The following is a 17,283-nucleotide window of genomic DNA, read 5'->3' as shown; positions in this document are numbered from 1 at the left end:
TTCTAATGGTGGTTGGCTACCAGCTTTTTTGGAGCATTACCGCCACCACCTGGACTGGAGTGTGGTTCAAACGTCCCCTTCCCCTCTCAATTGAATATAGGTTGGAAAGTGTTTTGTAAACAATTTTATTATTTTTTTTTTAATTGATGTTTTACATGGCCCAACTTCATTCGAAGCGGGGTTCGTCGTAATTTCCAAAAGCTATAGATTTTTAAATTATATTTTCACAGACAAAATACAAAATAGGTTTTTTACTGTAAATAAGGCAACGTAAACATGAATTGTAAAATACCCATTTATCTATCCAACAACAAATACTGTATGCATTACTTGTGTGTGCACATCTTGCAAAATTTATATACACTATGATATTTAACATTTGATGATATGGTAATCATAGTAAAAGCTATTGCAAGTGTACCTATAGATATGTATGCACAAAGGTTATTCAGGCAACACTTAAAATGATCATAAATCTGAATAATTTGAAGTCAAACTCTGTTGTATTGTTTAAAAATGAAGCATCATTTTAGCCATGCCATACCCTCAAAACATCCAAGCACATTGTGAGCTCCTCACAATGTCTCACGTATGTATGCTTTTCAACACTTGCTCATTGTCTTACAGCTTGAGTACAAAAACATAAAAAATAAATACATTTCAAAGCTCTTTGTCATCTACACAAATTGTCTTGTATACATAGAAAGTTTTACATTTCTAGTTCACAACTGCACCACAAAATTAAGCTGTTGTTCGTAATCAAATTCTACAGTTCTATATCTAAACGTATGAAGTTTCACAGAAAGGTTGCCGTCAAAAGCGCAATCAGAAAATACATGACCGCATAGCCACATCACATTTTTGATAATTAAAAAATTAAAAACATATCATTTAAAGTGGGAATATGTTTTTTTTATATGATACACCCTACAGGCTTAATATGTTTGCTGATACACTTATAAGCAACAGAAAATTACAGTATTTCACCCACGCCATTTAGAGTCACAAGTCAAAAATTAGTGGGCAAAAAATGACATTTCATTAGTATGAAATAACAGCAACATAACCAGCAGCAACTACAAGATATTAATATTTGTAAAGTATTTTAAAAGTTTTAAGAAAGATGTTTTTGCAGTGTTGAGGCCACGTCAAAGAAGTGCAAAATGTTCCTCCAATGATGGCACTTATTTTGTAGCTCTAGACATAAAAGTGATGACTCCGAAAAAAGACTCCGGAGTAATTTTACCACACACCGCTAAAAGTAGCATCAAAAGGCGAGTAAACAAGTTGAACAAGCTTATTGTTATATTTATGGTATCACTCACGGTTTTGGAAAAAGCATTTGAGAAGAAGACTGCTTGTTTTTGTGAATCGATGGCATCATAAAACTGTCAAAGACGTGAGTAGCAGCCAGCCCAGTACCTTGTATACAATTTTATTATACAATTTTATTGACAGCGTGATACATTATTAGTTTTCAGTGTGCAGTGTAATTTTATTTATTAAAAATTCTACAAAGTATATCAACCATTTTGTTGAAGCTATATAAATATACACTTTATTATATAGTATTCTTAAAAACATTTTAGTATTCTACATGTCTTGTATTTTACATTATATAGCTTTATTTTTACAAACTTCCTCTGGACTGCTATTGTACAGCTGTGTTTGTTTTTGTTTGTTGGAGTTGAAAATTACAAACACAGCAGAATGTAAATTCATAAAATAAAAACTGATTGTTAGGGAGTAAATTCAACTGACTGGTGATAAAATTCTATTTTACAGTTCCACAGTTTCTTGAGATTGTTACAATATAAAAGAATATGACTTGATAAAACCGGATATACATATGTAGTATGTTGTATTTAGAATGTTTGTTAAAAAAATGACTACTATTTTATTCTAATCTTTTACCCACTTATTCTACATCGGTCTACACAATTTGTACAAGAATGAAGCAATAGTTTGGAGGATGAGATTATTGTCTTCTGTTTCTTCTGATTCATCAGTGACCCACTAGGAAGGCGACAGAGTCGTAGGGGTGAATGAAATCAGTTGGTGAGATTATAATAATATCGAAATAGTAATAGCAGTGAAATTTTAAATGTTCAGCAGTTTCAGCCGTCCAAATTTTGTGTTTGCTTTTTCCATATGTCCAGTCGGCCGAGACATGATGTTGAAAGGAAAATGCTCATATCACAAGGGAAGTAAAAGGATTTTTAAAACGATAATTTATAAATAGATAAATGATAGATAAAATGGCTGAAGGGTACAGCCCAGTCAGGTTGTCAAATGGCCAAAATATACAGTGTGTGTATGTACTTCACATTAAGCTTCCTTAAAGGCCAACCCTAGATTTGGAGGTGGGGAGTGAATCATAAGGGGACGGGGTAAAGTAGGTGGCGGGCGTGGGCCTGGATGGCCAAACATTCCTTCCAGATGCCTGTTAGTATGAATGGGGTTATCTTGAAAACCTTCCAAATTTCCTTGAAAAAGATTGCCGCATTCGTTTTTGAAGAGGTTGCTTTTATCACAGATGATGTGATCCGTCATAAGGCTTGAATCTTGGCTAAAATGAATATGCGTGCCACTTTTTCTCCTCAAGGTGGATTCCCGGCTGGACGATGCAGCTGATTGGCTGTCTGAGCTGCACTCACTACTTGCAACAGTCCCTTCCACAGGGGTGACTCTGATGGTGGTGATAGACTGAGGGTGATGATGGAAAGGAGGAGCAAATACGGCACTGGGAGTGTGAAGATTGCTTGTGTTGGTATCCTGAAAAGCAGAATGTGACTGATATACTATGTGTGGGTGACCTTCTTGAACAACTTTGCTTTCCAATCTGGTCCCTGTTCCACTCTGGTGCCCATCCAATGACCCAGCATCCTGCATGGAATCACAGTTTTCTGTATTTCTGTGCAAATCACTGATGTTAAAAGCTGGCTGTTGTAGTGATTGACACATTTCTGATGGATTCCAACGCCAAGAGCCACTTCCATCATTGGTCAGAGGTTTCATCACAGGCTTATTTGACTTTGGATGGGCTTCAACACGGACTATACTGCCGGTTCGTTCCAAACCTTGGCCTTAGAAAGAAAGAACAAATATCAGAGACGTTAAATAAAATGTGTCAATTTGGTCTGTACCTTCAATTGCACCAGTAGTGGAGGCTGGTGGTGATGGGTCCTGGTCCATCAGGGTTCTATACCGAATGGATCCAGTGCAGCTGACAGTGCTACCACCGTCCTCTGATCGAGAGTTGCGCAAACCTTGCTGTTTTGAAAAAGAAATGACCTAGAATGACAGATTACAATGAAAAGGTAGTTAATTGTGGGAAAGTCAATCTCCAGAATGTTAGAAGCAACACACAATTAGATCGATTTAATTAGGAATAAAAATAAAGATCAGTCACCTGCATGAGTCGAGGCTGACCACCTGCACTGAGGGGTCTGCAGGGGATAGTGGGCTTCTCCGCAACTCTCATCCATTTCTGTTTAGCAGACCCGACCACATCAAAATTGCTGTCTTCCGATTCACTCTCCTGATCTTTGCTGGTAGAATTTTCCTCTTCGGGAATGTGAACGAGTTGAGAAGATCCAGGACGTGATTGAACAACCATTCTTGATCCACCAGCAAAGCCACTTCCTCCATTCTGGGTCAGGGGATTTTTATTGGCTATGGAAACACAGCTTGCAGCTATTTTTATATATGAGGCTGGGATGTGGGCTCCAGCTTCTTGGGCAGTCGCTGAAGAAAAGTGGGTTCCACTCTGGACCTCTGTATCCAAACCGGCGCCAGATGATTCAGTGGGGTAGTGTCGCTGCACATCCTTTTGAGGAGATAAGGAAGTTGGTTTGATGCCATCCATGACCTGCAGAGACAGCTTCCTCTTGTCGTTTTTATTCTTCCACTGGCTGAGGAGTTGCTTGGATCGAGCAGAATCCATTGAAGTATGGACAGAGGCTTGACGCCGAGGAATGCGACATCCCTCCAATGATGAGCCACCATGAGACCTGGAGGAATAAACACAATAGCCTTATATATGTACAGTATACAACCAAGATTTGGTGATTACCTTGGCAGAGTGCTGCTGTTGAAGCTTTTGTCACAATTGGTCATTGGACTAGGTGGAACGAGCATCTCCAAATTACCACTGGCAATCTTCACGTTGGATTGAGAAGGCTCCCGGTAGGAAGAGCTTCGTTTGAGAATTTGTTCACTTTGCTTAGGGGACAAGGTGTGGTAAGGGGTCCTGATGTTGACTGGCTCTGGTTGGCTGGCTGTCAACATGTGGTGGCCCACTAAATCACAAAGTAAAAAGACAAAATTATAATAGATTAATTTGCTATGTCTTGAGGATTGGGGTGAACTGTGTGATATGTGTGATATCAGCTAAATATTTTTTATACCTTGGTGGTTGCTGGTGGCATCTGATTGGCAGACGCTATGGAAAGAAGAAGGGAGATGCTTCCTTAATGTCAAGAGAAGCGGTTGCTTTTTCAATTTATCTTCACTGGGCCGGAAAGTTCCCGCTGCAAAAATTCCCTGAATACAAAGTAACAAAGTCAATCTGATGACACGAGACTCACAAAAAATATAATAGTTTGGAAAAATTGTGATTAGTTGCCCATCCCCGGTCTAATATTCAAATCAATAAAACAAAAAATGTTGACTGCATTACCAGGTAGGTAGCAACAGCTAGCCCAAGGATCCATCCACAGTAGACATCAGCAGGGTGGTTTCGGAACTGTATGACCCTTGTCAATCCGGCTAGGATGGCCAACATGATGAATGAAAACACCAAGAGAGGCTTCAGCAGCTTTGTGGAATCCGTCAGCACTGCATTCAAATACATCTGAAACACATTTACGCAATCCAATCACGCATCATATTGTGATATCTATTTTCATTATAAATAAAGTCTTTTTTTTTAAGGAAGCGTGGAGCTGTCAATGTGGAGGAAAGATTTTTTTGACTGGCAAATACATTCGCGCAAGTATGTTTCAACGTACTCACAAATACATTTGAACACATGTTCAAATATTCATTCAAACATACTTGAGGCTAAATGCTACTAACATTTCCATTATGCCACGGGGTATTGACTCGCATGCACGAATAAAAAAGCTATTTTGTTTTAAGCATCGTCATAATCGGCTTCGATGGACAACAGCAAGCAGGCGTCTGTGTGTGTGTGCAAGTTTGTGCGTGGGAGTGTGCATGCATGCGTGGACTTACGGAGACATAGACAGCTGCAAAGCCAGCCAAAGAGGCATGTTGGGAGGGGAAAGACTTCCTTTAAAATAAGCAGAATTAATTATGTGGCTTTATCGTGCAAAAAGATAATAATTACACCACTAAGTTATCAATCTCCTATGAGTTGAAAAAGGTTGACAGCTAAATTATTGTGTGTGCAAATTTGTCAAAACACAACAGCAATGCATTAATTGACACACATATCCTGGTGCACACTTAACATCCAAAAGCATGTATAAATACTGTTCATTTAGGACAGAAAAGAATATTTACCTCCCAGCAATGATTAGAATGTCTTGTCCCGAGCAAATATCATCCAGGATAAAAGCTTCATCACAAGTTGATATATTAATGTGAGTTAAATTGGGTTTGCACACATCCAGCCAGTAAGGTGTGTGCTGTCCAGTGGAGAGCTGAAAAATGTGAGTTATCACAGCTGTCACACACAGGCCGAAGATATGGACACCTGTGAAAGAGCAGTAGAATTGTATTTAATTGAAAATTATGTATATTGGATGGATGGATGGATGGATGGATGGATGGATGGATGGATGGATGGATGGATGGATGGATGGATGGATGGATGGATGGATGGATGGATGGATGGATGATCCTTTCCTTCACACTGCACATCGACTGAATTGAACCAAACCGCTTCAAATATGAAATATAGTCATCCCCACTTATCATTCATTGTAGTAATTGTTAAAAAAAGGCATAGAGTATACTGCTGTAGGCGTTTCCTCACCAATGAAGCGAACAATTCTGCGAATGTAGGAGTTGAAATTACATCCTGCGGCACTGATGTTTGCCTCCGTCTGCATAGTGGAGGATTTCCTCGATAGATAGCAGAATAGAATAGCCTCTCCTATAAGGATCTAAACAAAAAGAACAGGTAAAATACTGATGTTGCGATTCTCTTTGGTGACAAAATGCTGCTAACTGCAGATTCTACTCACCGTAGCAGCGGGAATGGCAAATGCCAAGCTGTAGAGTAAAGGCAGAGGACAAACTTCTTTTTGGGGTATGATGTAGGGTAGAGAAAGACTTTTGTCGTTACAGCTGTACCCAGAATGCACTGGCTGGAAAATATCGGTTACCTCCAGGAAATAGAGACTGATGACCGATAAGGCTAGAATAGGTAGCTGCAATAAAGACAAACACATAAAACAGAAATAACAAATGATGCATTAAAGACTTTGGAGCGATTGCTGATTCATCATCTCAGGCCTCAGGTACGACATGCCCTTGACCCTCTACAGTTTGCATATCAGGAGAAGGTAGGAGTGGAGGATGCTATTGCCTACACGCTGCATCTCTCTCGCTCTCTTTCCCACCTGGACAAGGGCCAAGGTGCTGTGAGGATTACTTTCCTGGATTTCCAGGCTGCTGTCCATCATGGACAACCCTATCTATCTAGATAGCTAGTTGTCTGTCTATCTGTCTCATTTTACAAGTAATGTACAAAGCATATAATCATTTGTTACCTCACAACATTCAAGAATAAAGAAGTCAAATACAATCTTAGAGGGACCAAAGATTTTGACGAACGACATGCCTGTAACACTCTAGAAGAAAAATATATCTCTTGTAGTGGGATAGATTCATGGAACAGGCTGAAACAAGACGTTAAAGATAATACTTCCATATATACATTTAAAAAACGCTTACTGCTTAAATATACTAAGACAGAGTATCAGTAAATAGTCTGACTGGACCAGGTACACCATATGCACTCTATATATCACAAAGCGGTAATCATGGACAATCAAAAAATCCTTAACAATGGTAGCTGCTTTATTTTGTTCTCATGAATGCTTGTTAATAATTGGTTAAACTGAAATGTTTGCAATCATTTATTGTAAATGCTAAATTAGAAAGGGGGTGGGCGAATATGCTTCAGCCAATTCCTTTTGAGCATCAATCTTGTTTAAAAAAAATTCAATTATGTATTTTGTGTATTATTACATTTGTTGCTCAATAAAAAATGATGATATATAGTATACACACGTGTGTGTGTGTGTATATATATATATATATATATATACATATATATGTCACATATACACAATAGCTAGACAGACAGATAGATTAGATACAGATAGACAGATAGACAGATAGACAGATAGATAGATAGATAGATAGATAGATAGATAGATAGATAGATAGATAGATAGATAGATAGATAGATAGATAGATAGATAGATAGATAGATAGATAGATAGATAGATAGATAGATAGATAAACTAACCTCAACAAAATAAAAACATGGCAGCAACGTTACGCTTTCCTTTGTCTCCCCTCCAAATTTCAGTCGTTTCAGGGTAGTCATTACGAGCCGCTGCTGTTCTCTCCCGTTGCCAAGAGACAAGGCGCCGTACTTAATAGCGGTGTTATTTAATGCAAAATGCGATCGTTTTCCAGCAAAATAATGTCTCTCGCCTGTCGAGATGATAACCTGATGCGGATGGTTGTCCTGCCTTTCGGCTTTGATTGACGTAAATACGTGTATTCGGTGCTCTGCTAAGGTTCGTATGTCCAAATTCAAATATTATTATCGAGGAGTGCAGTTCCTCAAATCCACTGCTCAAATATGGAATTCTACTCCCCCGGCTCTGTTGCGCTGGTGGATCATAGTGACCAACTTGCGGCTCGCGAGCCACTTGCGCACGCACATGCACACGCAGGCTGGCGCACGGGAAAAAAGTACGCGGGCATGGACACACACGCGCGCACACAATTTACTCCGGTGAAGAGAACTAGATGCCCTCATCACAAATTCTTACTTTCTTCCAAGTTACTCCACTTTAATGGTCAAGACAAAGCAAGAAAACAGAGAATGCGCTTTTTGAGTGGTGACCAGCAATATATAAAAATAAATAATATTTATAAACTATATAAATATAAAAACAAATATGCCATATTATAGCTACAAAGCTAATTTTTAAATTGTAGTCCCCAGGTAGGTCAATACATAAGAAAATAGAACACACAAATATATACATACATAAATACATTTATGTGCATACAATAGATTTTTACATTCTATTTCTTTTGATTGAAAAATCTAACTTTTTTTTTAACTGAGAAGCAAACGTGATTTAAAAAGCCAGTAATTTACTCACTCCGTGTCTAATATCAGAACAGAAGCTGCCTCTTTAATGCTCCTTGCATGAGTGTAAATTACTGTATCATCTGCATACATTTGAAAATTCATGTTATTGCATGTTTTGGGAAGATCGTTTAAAAAAAACAGATATAGACATCATAGTTCTTGCCTCTGCTCAGACACAACTGATTGATTCTTGTCTTCTTTGTTTTGTAGTTTTTGGGTGCTTTTTTTCATTACAGCTGTCTGGATGCTCTGGTAAAACCTAGAAAATATAAATTACAGGACTTGTGTCTACATTTACAATCAAAACACAATTTTGGCAAGTTACTAATTTTAACCAAACCTTACTCACCTTTCAATTAGTCTTAAATTCGCTTCCATCTTTTGATTGGCTATCCCAATTAAGAAATCTATATACTCATGTGAAACCAAAAGATTGCCTTGGTGACTGAGCGGAACCTCCAAGCTATGGGTACAGCGGACTGCCTACAGATGGAAAATACAAGAAATTAAACGTGATACGAGAAATTGGTAAAAAAAAGAACAACACATATTGTAAGTCTAAAGTAAAATTAAGTAGGTTAAGGCAAGTCTGTCCATGAAAACGTGACAGGGAGGAAACAAATGTTTCTCTTTACAACAAACACATTTTTCATTCTCGTGGTAGCGCCACAAACTGGCTATGGGAAATATATTTTATTCTTTAATGTTTTTCTCCCAAGGAATTGTGTTTTTTATTCAGAAAGATTACAGTACCAAGATGATCTTCCCGGTCTTGCCCAAAGTGAGACCGGAGTTCCTGAAGCCAGACTGCACAGCTGCAGAAAGCTAAACAGAAGAGATGTTAATTGGAGAAACAAAAATGGGAACACATTTTTTCAACTCAAAACAAATCCCACAATGCAGGAGGGTTGGGAATCGTTGGGTGCCCTCACAATTCGAGAAGTGGGATTCTTCTCATGGATGCATGTTTTGGACTGCTCGTTTACAACTCGACTGACTGCAAGGAATTGCTGTTTTGTTTCACGTATGAATTAACCATATATACCAGCTCAGTGGCCTTGTGGTATGAGTGCCCGCCCTGAGACTGGGAGGTCGTGGATTTGATCCCCGGCCAAGTCATACCAAAAGACTATAAAATGAAACCCGATGCCTCCCTGCTTGACACTCAGCATTAAGGGTTGGATTGGGGATGCTGTGTGGAGCTGCGCCCCACAGTCATCATTAGCAATGTATGAAAGCTCGTCTGAGGACGACTTAACTCAACTCACCATCAACCGTGCATCCTCTTGCGTCCTACATTGAACATGGAGCACAAACGGCTCAAACTTCAGCACGGCACTTCCACAGGAGCGGGCCAGAGCAGACACCTGAAAAGCAATCGCATATTCAATAATCATGTAGTATTTACAAATATTACTCCATTCACATCATTGAGTTAATGAACAGGTTCATGACCTAGTGAAAAAAGATCCTTACCACATCATCAAATTTGCACTTTGTATGTGAGACATACAGCCAGACAAGGTTCTTCTTCTGTACACCACCATTTTCAAGAGCCTAAAACACATTAACATCCAAAACAAAGGGAGAGGAGATACCATATTGTTGAACAGACAATTTGTAAGACATTGTATTTTCTTTTTGTAATGAAATGCCGCAACCGTAATCACTGAGACCCCCAATGCCACACCTCCACCTGGAGAGAGTAGTTTTGGGGCACCTACATTAGAAATGCATAATTTGTTGTTTTTGCATTTAACTGTCGATAATCTGCACACGTACGCAACTTGGCAATTATGTTATTGTCATTAGCTAAAACAACCGTATCTAGTAACGTATCAAATAAACATAACATTTCACCTACCGTGTCAATGACAGTAATGCGTCCTGAGCATGAACTCGTGGTGAAATACTCCTCGCAGCTATTGAGCAAAGACACCAAGTGAACAATGTCTTCGTCCACATTTCCCTTTTTACTAATGTCACATTTGTTGAGACACCGCTTCTTACACTCACTAAACGCTTTCTCCATTATTGACGCCAGCTATGATAAAAGCTTTAAAACTGGTAAAAGCAGCGTCAACTTCCTCGAGTAATGGGGTTGGTAGCGTTGGTGTAATGGCACCATCTACTGGACTGGAGTATTATCAGCCCATAGGCAAGGACAGAAGCGAAAGGTTTATTTTCTGTTGAGAACTCTGCTATGATTAAACGTTAACCTTTGCGTTGTCTTGCGGGCCATATTTAGCTGTAGAAAAATACCATAAACTATTTTTTTCCAACTTGAAAATTTCCTGACTTTTCCTAAATGGATCCTATTATTAAAAAAGTAACACTGTACTTTGTTTTTGTTTATATTTATACTTTTGTCTACACAGCCTGTGAACTTGGACACAGCTCATGTCACCAAACTGCAACTTTGTGGGGTCGGCCATACTGGTCAGGCCGTCCCGGACTGGCGCCTCGTCGAGCCTCTGAACCAGGACGCTCGCAGCACATAGTAAATAAACCTAACAGTGAATATATTTTGGAGGTCAGTTTTAATGTTACAAAATGGCACTTAAACATCAGATGAAAATGATCTTTTTGAGAAACACAATACAATTGACCTTAGAAAGTTTACAATAACATAACCGGACATTGAAGGAATAATGGACTATCTACACATGGCAGAATGCAATAACACGCAAGTGAAAAAGCCTATACACTTATTTTAAAGCAGTGGTTCTTAACCTGAGTTCGATCGAACCCTCGGGGTCCGGCGGGTCGGTCTCAGAGGTTCGGCAGAGTCTCCACTGCGGAGGTCCGAACACATTGTCCATCTATTTTTTGTACCGCTTTGTCCCCACGGGGATTGCGGGCGTGCTGGAGCCCAGCTGTCATCGGGTAGTAGGCAGGGGACACCCTGAACTGGTTGCCAGCCAATCGCAGGGCACACAGAGACCAACAACCATTCGCACTTGCACTTAGGGACAATTTGGAGCGCTCAATCGGCCTACCAAGCATGTTTTTGGGATGTGGGAGGAAACCGGAGTGCCCAGAGAAAACCCACGCGGGCCCAGGGAGAACATGCAATACCCACACAGGGAGGGCCGGAGGTGGAATCAAACCTGCACCCTCCTAACTGCCTCCAAAGGATGCAAGTGGGAGGTGTAAAGCCATCCAAAAACACAAAGACACTCCTAAAGCAATGAGACACTGAGCGCCCGGCAGTTGCGCGATCGGATCGAATTAAGCTCCCTGCGCACTGAGGTCCACTTAAATTTTGATAAGTACTTTAAAAATATTTTCTAAATTTCAGCGACGGCTCTGTCACAATAATGCGACCAGCGCGGTGCAGTTGCACGTTCAGCGGTGCGCTGCAGTTGCGCGATCGGACAAATATGCGCAAATGAAAAAAGGCTTAAAAAAGGCGGGGTTTTGAAATTGGCTATTTCAGAAGTCTGCGTCAAACAGGTAGCCCTTTGCCGTAATCAGTACCCAGGAAGTAGCTCTCGGTTTAAGAACGGTTGATGACTCCTGTGCTAACCAGTGCGCCACCCGAACTGATCTGTATGTCGTGTAAATTTGTGATGATGCAAGTTACACTGATTTCCTGGTATGTAATTTGTTGTGAGTTCATGGATTGTGTTAGTTTTCTTCTTTGAACAACGTGATGTTCATGCACGGCTCATTTTGCGCACCAGTAAAAAAAATCTGTCTTGAATTTGAAAGAAAAAAAAGAAAAAAAAAGAAAATTATTTTTACAAAAGACTGGTTTGGTGAATGTGCATATGAAACTGGTGGGGTTCGGTACCTCCAACAAGGTTATGAACCACTGTTTTAAAGGGAATATACATATATACACACATGACAATACTGGGGACCACCCCCCCACACACACTTTTCACAGATGTTTAGGAATATAGTAGACTCGTGCATAGTAAAACTGATGCCTGCTGTAATGCCTTGAGAGTATTAAATAAAAACAACACAAAAGATTATTCCAAAAAATCTCCATAAACTGCCAATGTGTTTTCCACAAAGACCAAGGGGAAATTTGGGGTGGTAATAGTGTTGTGTGGGGGTACTGAAGAGTATTGAAAATCCCCAAATTGGTGTGGTGAGTATGCACGGGTCCACTATATATTGGTCAATGTGTTGTGACCACTAATCAGTTGCTGCAAAGTTCCAGCTCAGCTCTGCTCAACCTTTTGGGCAATCTACGTTCAAATAGTACCATGGGGAACTGTAAAAAAATAATGCTGCACTAAGCATATCTGTCGTAGCAAGATGCAAAAAAAAAAAATGGACGAGCATCAGCGCCTCTTGTAATTACATACTTGGAGGCACGTCAGTCGTGTCGCCCCTACGAAACATATTTGTAAGTAATGTTTATTTCATGCTGAACAGATACGGTGGAAAAGGGCACTGGTGAGTCCTTCCCTTGAATTTACTGGTGTACATTTTGACATACCTGTCCAATGTTCGGACATTGTATGAACATAGACTACAACATCAAGAATTAATTCCTATCAAATTAAATACAAGGGTGAGTTGAGCTAAAATTTTAATTTAGATAAATATTTGTTAAAAATGTTAAAAATGTCATGTTGCCATTTCCAAGTGAATGATTGGTACAATTCCTAGTGGTCTATTGTCACTCTGTCACCTGCTGGCTGCTAACTTCTACGGGGCGAAGACACACATATTGAGAAGGTATAGTAACAAGTTTTAAAAACTATTTCGAAGAGTCATTTAGAAGGATTTGTCAATCTTTCCCATTTCACCTTCTTTACTTTGTGTACACAGGTCCTGGTACACAACTTGACTCACACTGCTTTTGAATAATTTACTTGTGTTCTTTAGTCGGGGCAAAGTATAGTTCCATTGGTTTGTTCACCTTCCAGTATTTTTCACTGACCAGCTCCAAAGAGAACGAACCATTCAGAACCTATGGAAAGAATTCAGAAATTTAGAATAAAATAACATGTTAGCTAAAAAAATAATAATAATAAAAAAAGACTATACACAGGTAGGTCGTTATACCGTTATTCCATCCATCTTCTGTACCGCTTTTCCCCATGGGGGTCACGGGGTCATTATACCATGTATCTAAAAGTACTCACTGTGAATTGGTTTCCAGCAGTAGGTATGTAGATCGTGTACTGCTTCTCTGACGCTGCCTCCACATTAACAGGACTTGCCTCTGTATTTCTTCGAAGCTCCTCCAAAGCCAGACGGACAGCCAGGTATTTAGACAGGTGATCCACTGTTGCATTTCCAGATGTCTTTATGTAGCGAGGCACAAATTCCACACTACATTGGGACGCACAACAACATAATTTATCAATTTCAGCAACACCTCAGGACTGAAAGAGAAGCCCGCAGGGATATTCTAAAAATAGCTCAGTCATGGGATGCTGATTTCCTACCAACGTTGCAGAGCTGATAATCTGACAATGTGTACAGTATATACTTTCTGAAATGTATACAAATAAATTGTTGCACATTGATATTGATCTCTATCATTGATAATTGTGAGAAATACAACTGGTGCTGGGTCATTAAATCTTGTAGCCAATGTGGCTAAACAGTCAAAAAAGATATGCACATTTGAGCATAGTTAGCAACATCTCATTTTTATGTGGTGGCGGTGTCACCTGATTCACTGCTATCTTGCTACATGTGAATTGTTGCACAAATAACACAAAACGCGCGATATCGCAGCCCATCTGCCAATTTTCTCAATCTGTGATTGAAAAAAACAATGGTGCAAAATAAAGCAAACTTTCACAATTACAAATGAAGAAAAAAAAAAAAAAAAAAACCTACAGATTTCGTAGAAACGACAATGGGATGACTATGTGGCATCAAGAGTATTGATACTCCTTGAACTTTTCCCAAAATGAATCCTTTAGTCTATATTACAAATGATATCGACTTTTATTTACCTGTTGTGACCATCATCTTTTTCCATGAGTGTGGGATGAGGCCTGAATACCAATTCAATTTCACTGGCACCGCTGTCAATCACAGAGTCACCTCCTCCATTCTCAGCAGCATTGTCCATGTCAAGTCCACTGTCATCACTTGTCTTGGTGCGTTTTATGCTCGGACCAGCCTCCTGGGGGATCGTTTCAAATTCATAGTTAGTATGGCGCAAAGGCAGATGGAGGAAGAGTGATCTTAATTAGCCATACACTCCCGCAACTGATGTAAAAGGTCAACTTCCTTTTATTTTATGAATGGGCAGATGATTTTCATGTTATGATACATGTTCACATTATTTATTGACTGTCACTACTTGATAGAATAGTTGCACCTGCTGGCTCATAATACCAAGAAGCCAATCTCAAAGCCACGACTTAATTTCAATCAGTTGCCCAGGCCTTTCAAACTGGTTAGTGAAAATGTTATTGTGGTGTGTCAAAAAGAACTGACCTGATTGCTGTGGACAGAGGCATTACTGCAGTGTGACGAGTCACCATTATCTTCAGCTCCACTACCATTTTCCACCGTTTGTCTTTTACCACGTTGCAGTCTGACAATTTGAAAGAAAGAAAAAAAGGAACCCCCTTCAAAGTATTTTAACATCAAATACAATATTGGCTCTCGAGAAATGGCAGGCTTGACCATCTAGTCTAAAAACCACCTAGATGGCAGTCTACATAAATTCATGCAACAAGCTGCTTTACCTGGTCATAGCCTGTATCTTTAGTCCTTCCTCTATGCTGTGAGAAAGTGCTTGCTGGTTGTTATGTTTGCTGATGCGGGCCAACACTCTTTCTTGGTGTGCTTCATACTCATCCCGGCTGGGGTAAATTTTACCTGTTGGGATAAATGACAACAAATTATTATTTTTTTACCTCTGTTGGTAGAGGGAATCGTTCAATATGGTGAATATTTGCCACACGTTTACCAATTGTTTTAATATTTTTAAGGAGTTTTTAAACACCATCACCAATTAACGCTGGCTTTTGTGTTTATTTAAAGACATCACAGTCGAGTGACATGTTTTTTGATACTGCCAAAGCAAATTTGCCTTTGCATTTTGCCCAGTGCATTGTGGGATGCGAGACGTAAATGCTCTTTCGTGCTTAAGAGTAATTTTTGGTGTACATTCTGTATGCAGTGTAAAGAATGTTTGAATAATACATTGGACAACATTGAATTTCACACAACCCCTGTTTTCTGCAGTTGATGTATTGGAAACTTACTTATCAGGGCATCAAAATTAGGGTCTGGACGCAGCGACCTCTTGGAAACCAACTTCTTGCGACATGTAGGACATTCTTTGTTGCTAAAATAAAAAAATTCACAGGACAATTAAAGTAAATTGGATGCAGCAATTATAAGACTTAAAAAAATAGTCCAGTGGTTAATCAACATTGAATTAATGATCAAATCATTGAATAATGTTTTTCATAAAACCAAACAAGCGTTCACGACACAAAGAGGTATATTCTTGGGATAGTAGGTGGCCCAACCAATATGATGAAAAATGTGTTTGTTAGTGCCTTCATTATGTTTAGAGTATTTTTTTGACCCCTACTTAATAACCAAAAGAATAAAAAAATTCAAAAACAAGCAGAAAAATCTTAAACTTACCCAGATCGCAAAGCTGTGATAATGCAATCAGCACAAAAACGGTGCAGGCATTCTTTGGTTGTCATTGTGTTCTTCAGCATATCCAGACAGATAGGACACATGAGTTCACTGTGCAATGACCTGGGTGACACAGCAATCTCCAACCCATCGGTAATTGCTTCCTGTACCAAAATTTACAAAAAACAAAAGTTAATTTCCAATAATACAATTAACAGGAAAAAAAACAGGGATAATTGTGACCTTACATTGGACAATGCATTTTTTTACACAGCTTGGTTTTAGGATTAGAAATTATTCATGTAGTTAAAAAAAAACATTTTACCTGTGGCGTTCTTTGTAATTCATAAAGGCTCAACTCCCAGGTTTTACTGAGGGGTTGGACACCATTGGTCTGAACGGCTTGAGTCATTGTCGTAAACTGAAACAAAATTGATAGATGTGGTTAGGTGTGTGACTGAAGGTGAATATTTTTCCTTAAACTTAACCGCATGACTTGGAACATAACCAACATCCTTAATATGCAACTGTATTTTACTGAAAAACATGAACCGAACTACCAATTATTTATCAAAGAGAGAGAGAGAGAGAGAGAGAGAGAGAGAGAGAGAGAGAGAGAGAGAGTTTGTTGAAAACAAAACAATACTTGGATAGAAAACCTTAAAAAAAACAAAAAACAATCGCATATTAACTCGCAATCGCAATGTTGGGGCCGCAATTTTATTATTTTCCGAAACAAATCAACCCAAATTTAGCCTCAGAAATAATCAAATATAACGGCTAATGCTGCCGTCATCCTTCTATAGGTTACAGTAATACCGTCTACGGTATTAGGCCAAATCTTCGCGGTCCTAAAATTGGAGATGATATCGACTATCAAGCAGCCCGACGCAGACAAACATTTACTCTTACATAGGCCCCTACATAAACCACAATGCCTTCAGACAAAACGTCTGGATCACTAACGTGCCGAAGGATTAGCTAGCTTGACACGGCAAACAACAACAGTACGAGTGTCCGTCCTATTAACAGATGTACCACTCGTATGGATTCCAAACATTAATCTCAACGTTTTGACGGTTATAAATACCCGGACAAACACAAATGAGATGAATATCCGTTGAAAACACTCGTAGTTTAGCCTACAATAAAACGTAGCCGTACTTACTCAAAATAAAGGTCGACCAAAGAGTGCGTTTGGGTAAATGCAATATGGCCGACTGAGGAGTACGAGAAGGGTTTCTTCTTCTCCTCCTTTTATTGTCTCGACTGGTGGTGAGGAAGCACTTGTGTGCGTTACCGCCACCTTCTGAAATTAGTAAGAA

General features: G+C 39.3%; 3 protein-coding genes across 4 annotated transcripts; all 3 read right to left on the bottom strand.

Moving 5' to 3' along the window:
- Positions 1 to 281: 281 nt before the first annotated feature.
- Positions 282 to 8,471, bottom strand: LOC148387723 (phospholipid phosphatase-related protein type 4-like). Of its 2 annotated transcripts, none has more exons than XM_088396411.1 (11): positions 8,382 to 8,471; positions 6,216 to 6,401; positions 6,005 to 6,134; positions 5,530 to 5,722; positions 5,239 to 5,296; positions 4,682 to 4,855; positions 4,410 to 4,545; positions 4,076 to 4,301; positions 3,413 to 4,013; positions 3,147 to 3,294; positions 282 to 3,086 (listed from the first exon to the last, which is right to left on the bottom strand). In XM_088396411.1, the coding sequence occupies exons 3-11, from the start codon at positions 6,078 to 6,080 to the stop codon at positions 2,329 to 2,331; spliced, it is 2,370 nt and encodes a 789-aa protein (XP_088252537.1). In that variant the 5' UTR covers positions 6,081 to 6,134; positions 6,216 to 6,401; positions 8,382 to 8,471; the 3' UTR covers positions 282 to 2,328. The 2 variants fall into 2 exon arrangements, with proteins under 2 accessions (XP_088252537.1, XP_088252536.1); XM_088396410.1 differs by lacking the exon at positions 8,382 to 8,471 and adding an exon at positions 7,508 to 8,107.
- Positions 8,390 to 10,502, bottom strand: tyw3 (tRNA-yW synthesizing protein 3 homolog (S. cerevisiae)). The gene is made up of 6 exons (XM_088396413.1): positions 10,236 to 10,502; positions 9,848 to 9,928; positions 9,640 to 9,738; positions 9,125 to 9,196; positions 8,721 to 8,854; positions 8,390 to 8,630 (listed from the first exon to the last, which is right to left on the bottom strand). The coding sequence occupies exons 1-6, from the start codon at positions 10,401 to 10,403 to the stop codon at positions 8,522 to 8,524; spliced, it is 663 nt and encodes a 220-aa protein (XP_088252539.1). The 5' UTR covers positions 10,404 to 10,502; the 3' UTR covers positions 8,390 to 8,521.
- Positions 10,503 to 10,892: 390 nt separating this feature from the next.
- Positions 10,893 to 17,262, bottom strand: rnf2 (ring finger protein 2). The gene is made up of 9 exons (XM_088396412.1): positions 17,127 to 17,262; positions 16,284 to 16,379; positions 15,962 to 16,122; positions 15,571 to 15,653; positions 15,049 to 15,181; positions 14,795 to 14,894; positions 14,305 to 14,477; positions 13,480 to 13,669; positions 10,893 to 13,304 (listed from the first exon to the last, which is right to left on the bottom strand). The coding sequence occupies exons 2-9, from the start codon at positions 16,368 to 16,370 to the stop codon at positions 13,203 to 13,205; spliced, it is 1,029 nt and encodes a 342-aa protein (XP_088252538.1). The 5' UTR covers positions 16,371 to 16,379; positions 17,127 to 17,262; the 3' UTR covers positions 10,893 to 13,202.
- Between the last annotated feature and the right edge of the window lie 21 nt (positions 17,263 to 17,283).

Source organism: Syngnathus floridae, chromosome 14, assembly GCF_059516105.1.
Source record: "Syngnathus floridae isolate MCC-2025c chromosome 14, RoL_Sflo_1.0, whole genome shotgun sequence".
NCBI lineage: Eukaryota > Metazoa > Chordata > Actinopteri > Syngnathiformes > Syngnathidae > Syngnathus > Syngnathus floridae.
Note: the sequence above shows the minus strand (reverse complement) of the source record. Positions and strands in the feature narration are given on the sequence as shown.

Coding starts and splice junctions, on each gene's coding strand:
- LOC148387723 (XM_088396410.1), bottom strand. CDS start 7,588: ATGACTACCCTGAAACGACTGAAATTTGGAGGGGAGACAAAGGAAAGC. Junction 6,402..7,507: donor CATGTTTTTATTTTGTTGAG/GTTAGTTTATCT, acceptor TCTTTATTGCAG/CTACCTATTCTAGCCTTATC. Junction 3,087..3,146: donor CACTACTGGTGCAATTGAAG/GTACAGACCAAA, acceptor TTTCTTTCTAAG/GCCAAGGTTTGGAACGAACC.
- tyw3 (XM_088396413.1), bottom strand. CDS start 10,403: ATGGAGAAAGCGTTTAGTGAGTGTAAGAAGCGGTGTCTCAACAAATGT. Junction 9,197..9,639: donor AAGAGGATGCACGGTTGATG/GTGAGTTGAGTT, acceptor TCTTCTGTTTAG/CTTTCTGCAGCTGTGCAGTC. Junction 8,855..9,124: donor AGACCGGGAAGATCATCTTG/GTACTGTAATCT, acceptor TTCCATCTGTAG/GCAGTCCGCTGTACCCATAG.
- rnf2 (XM_088396412.1), bottom strand. CDS start 16,370: ATGACTCAAGCCGTTCAGACCAATGGTGTCCAACCCCTCAGTAAAACC. Junction 16,123..16,283: donor AATTACAAAGAACGCCACAG/GTAAAATGTTTT, acceptor ATTTTGGTACAG/GAAGCAATTACCGATGGGTT. Junction 14,895..15,048: donor AAGATACAGGCTATGACCAG/GTAAAGCAGCTT, acceptor TCAAATTGTCAG/ACTGCAACGTGGTAAAAGAC.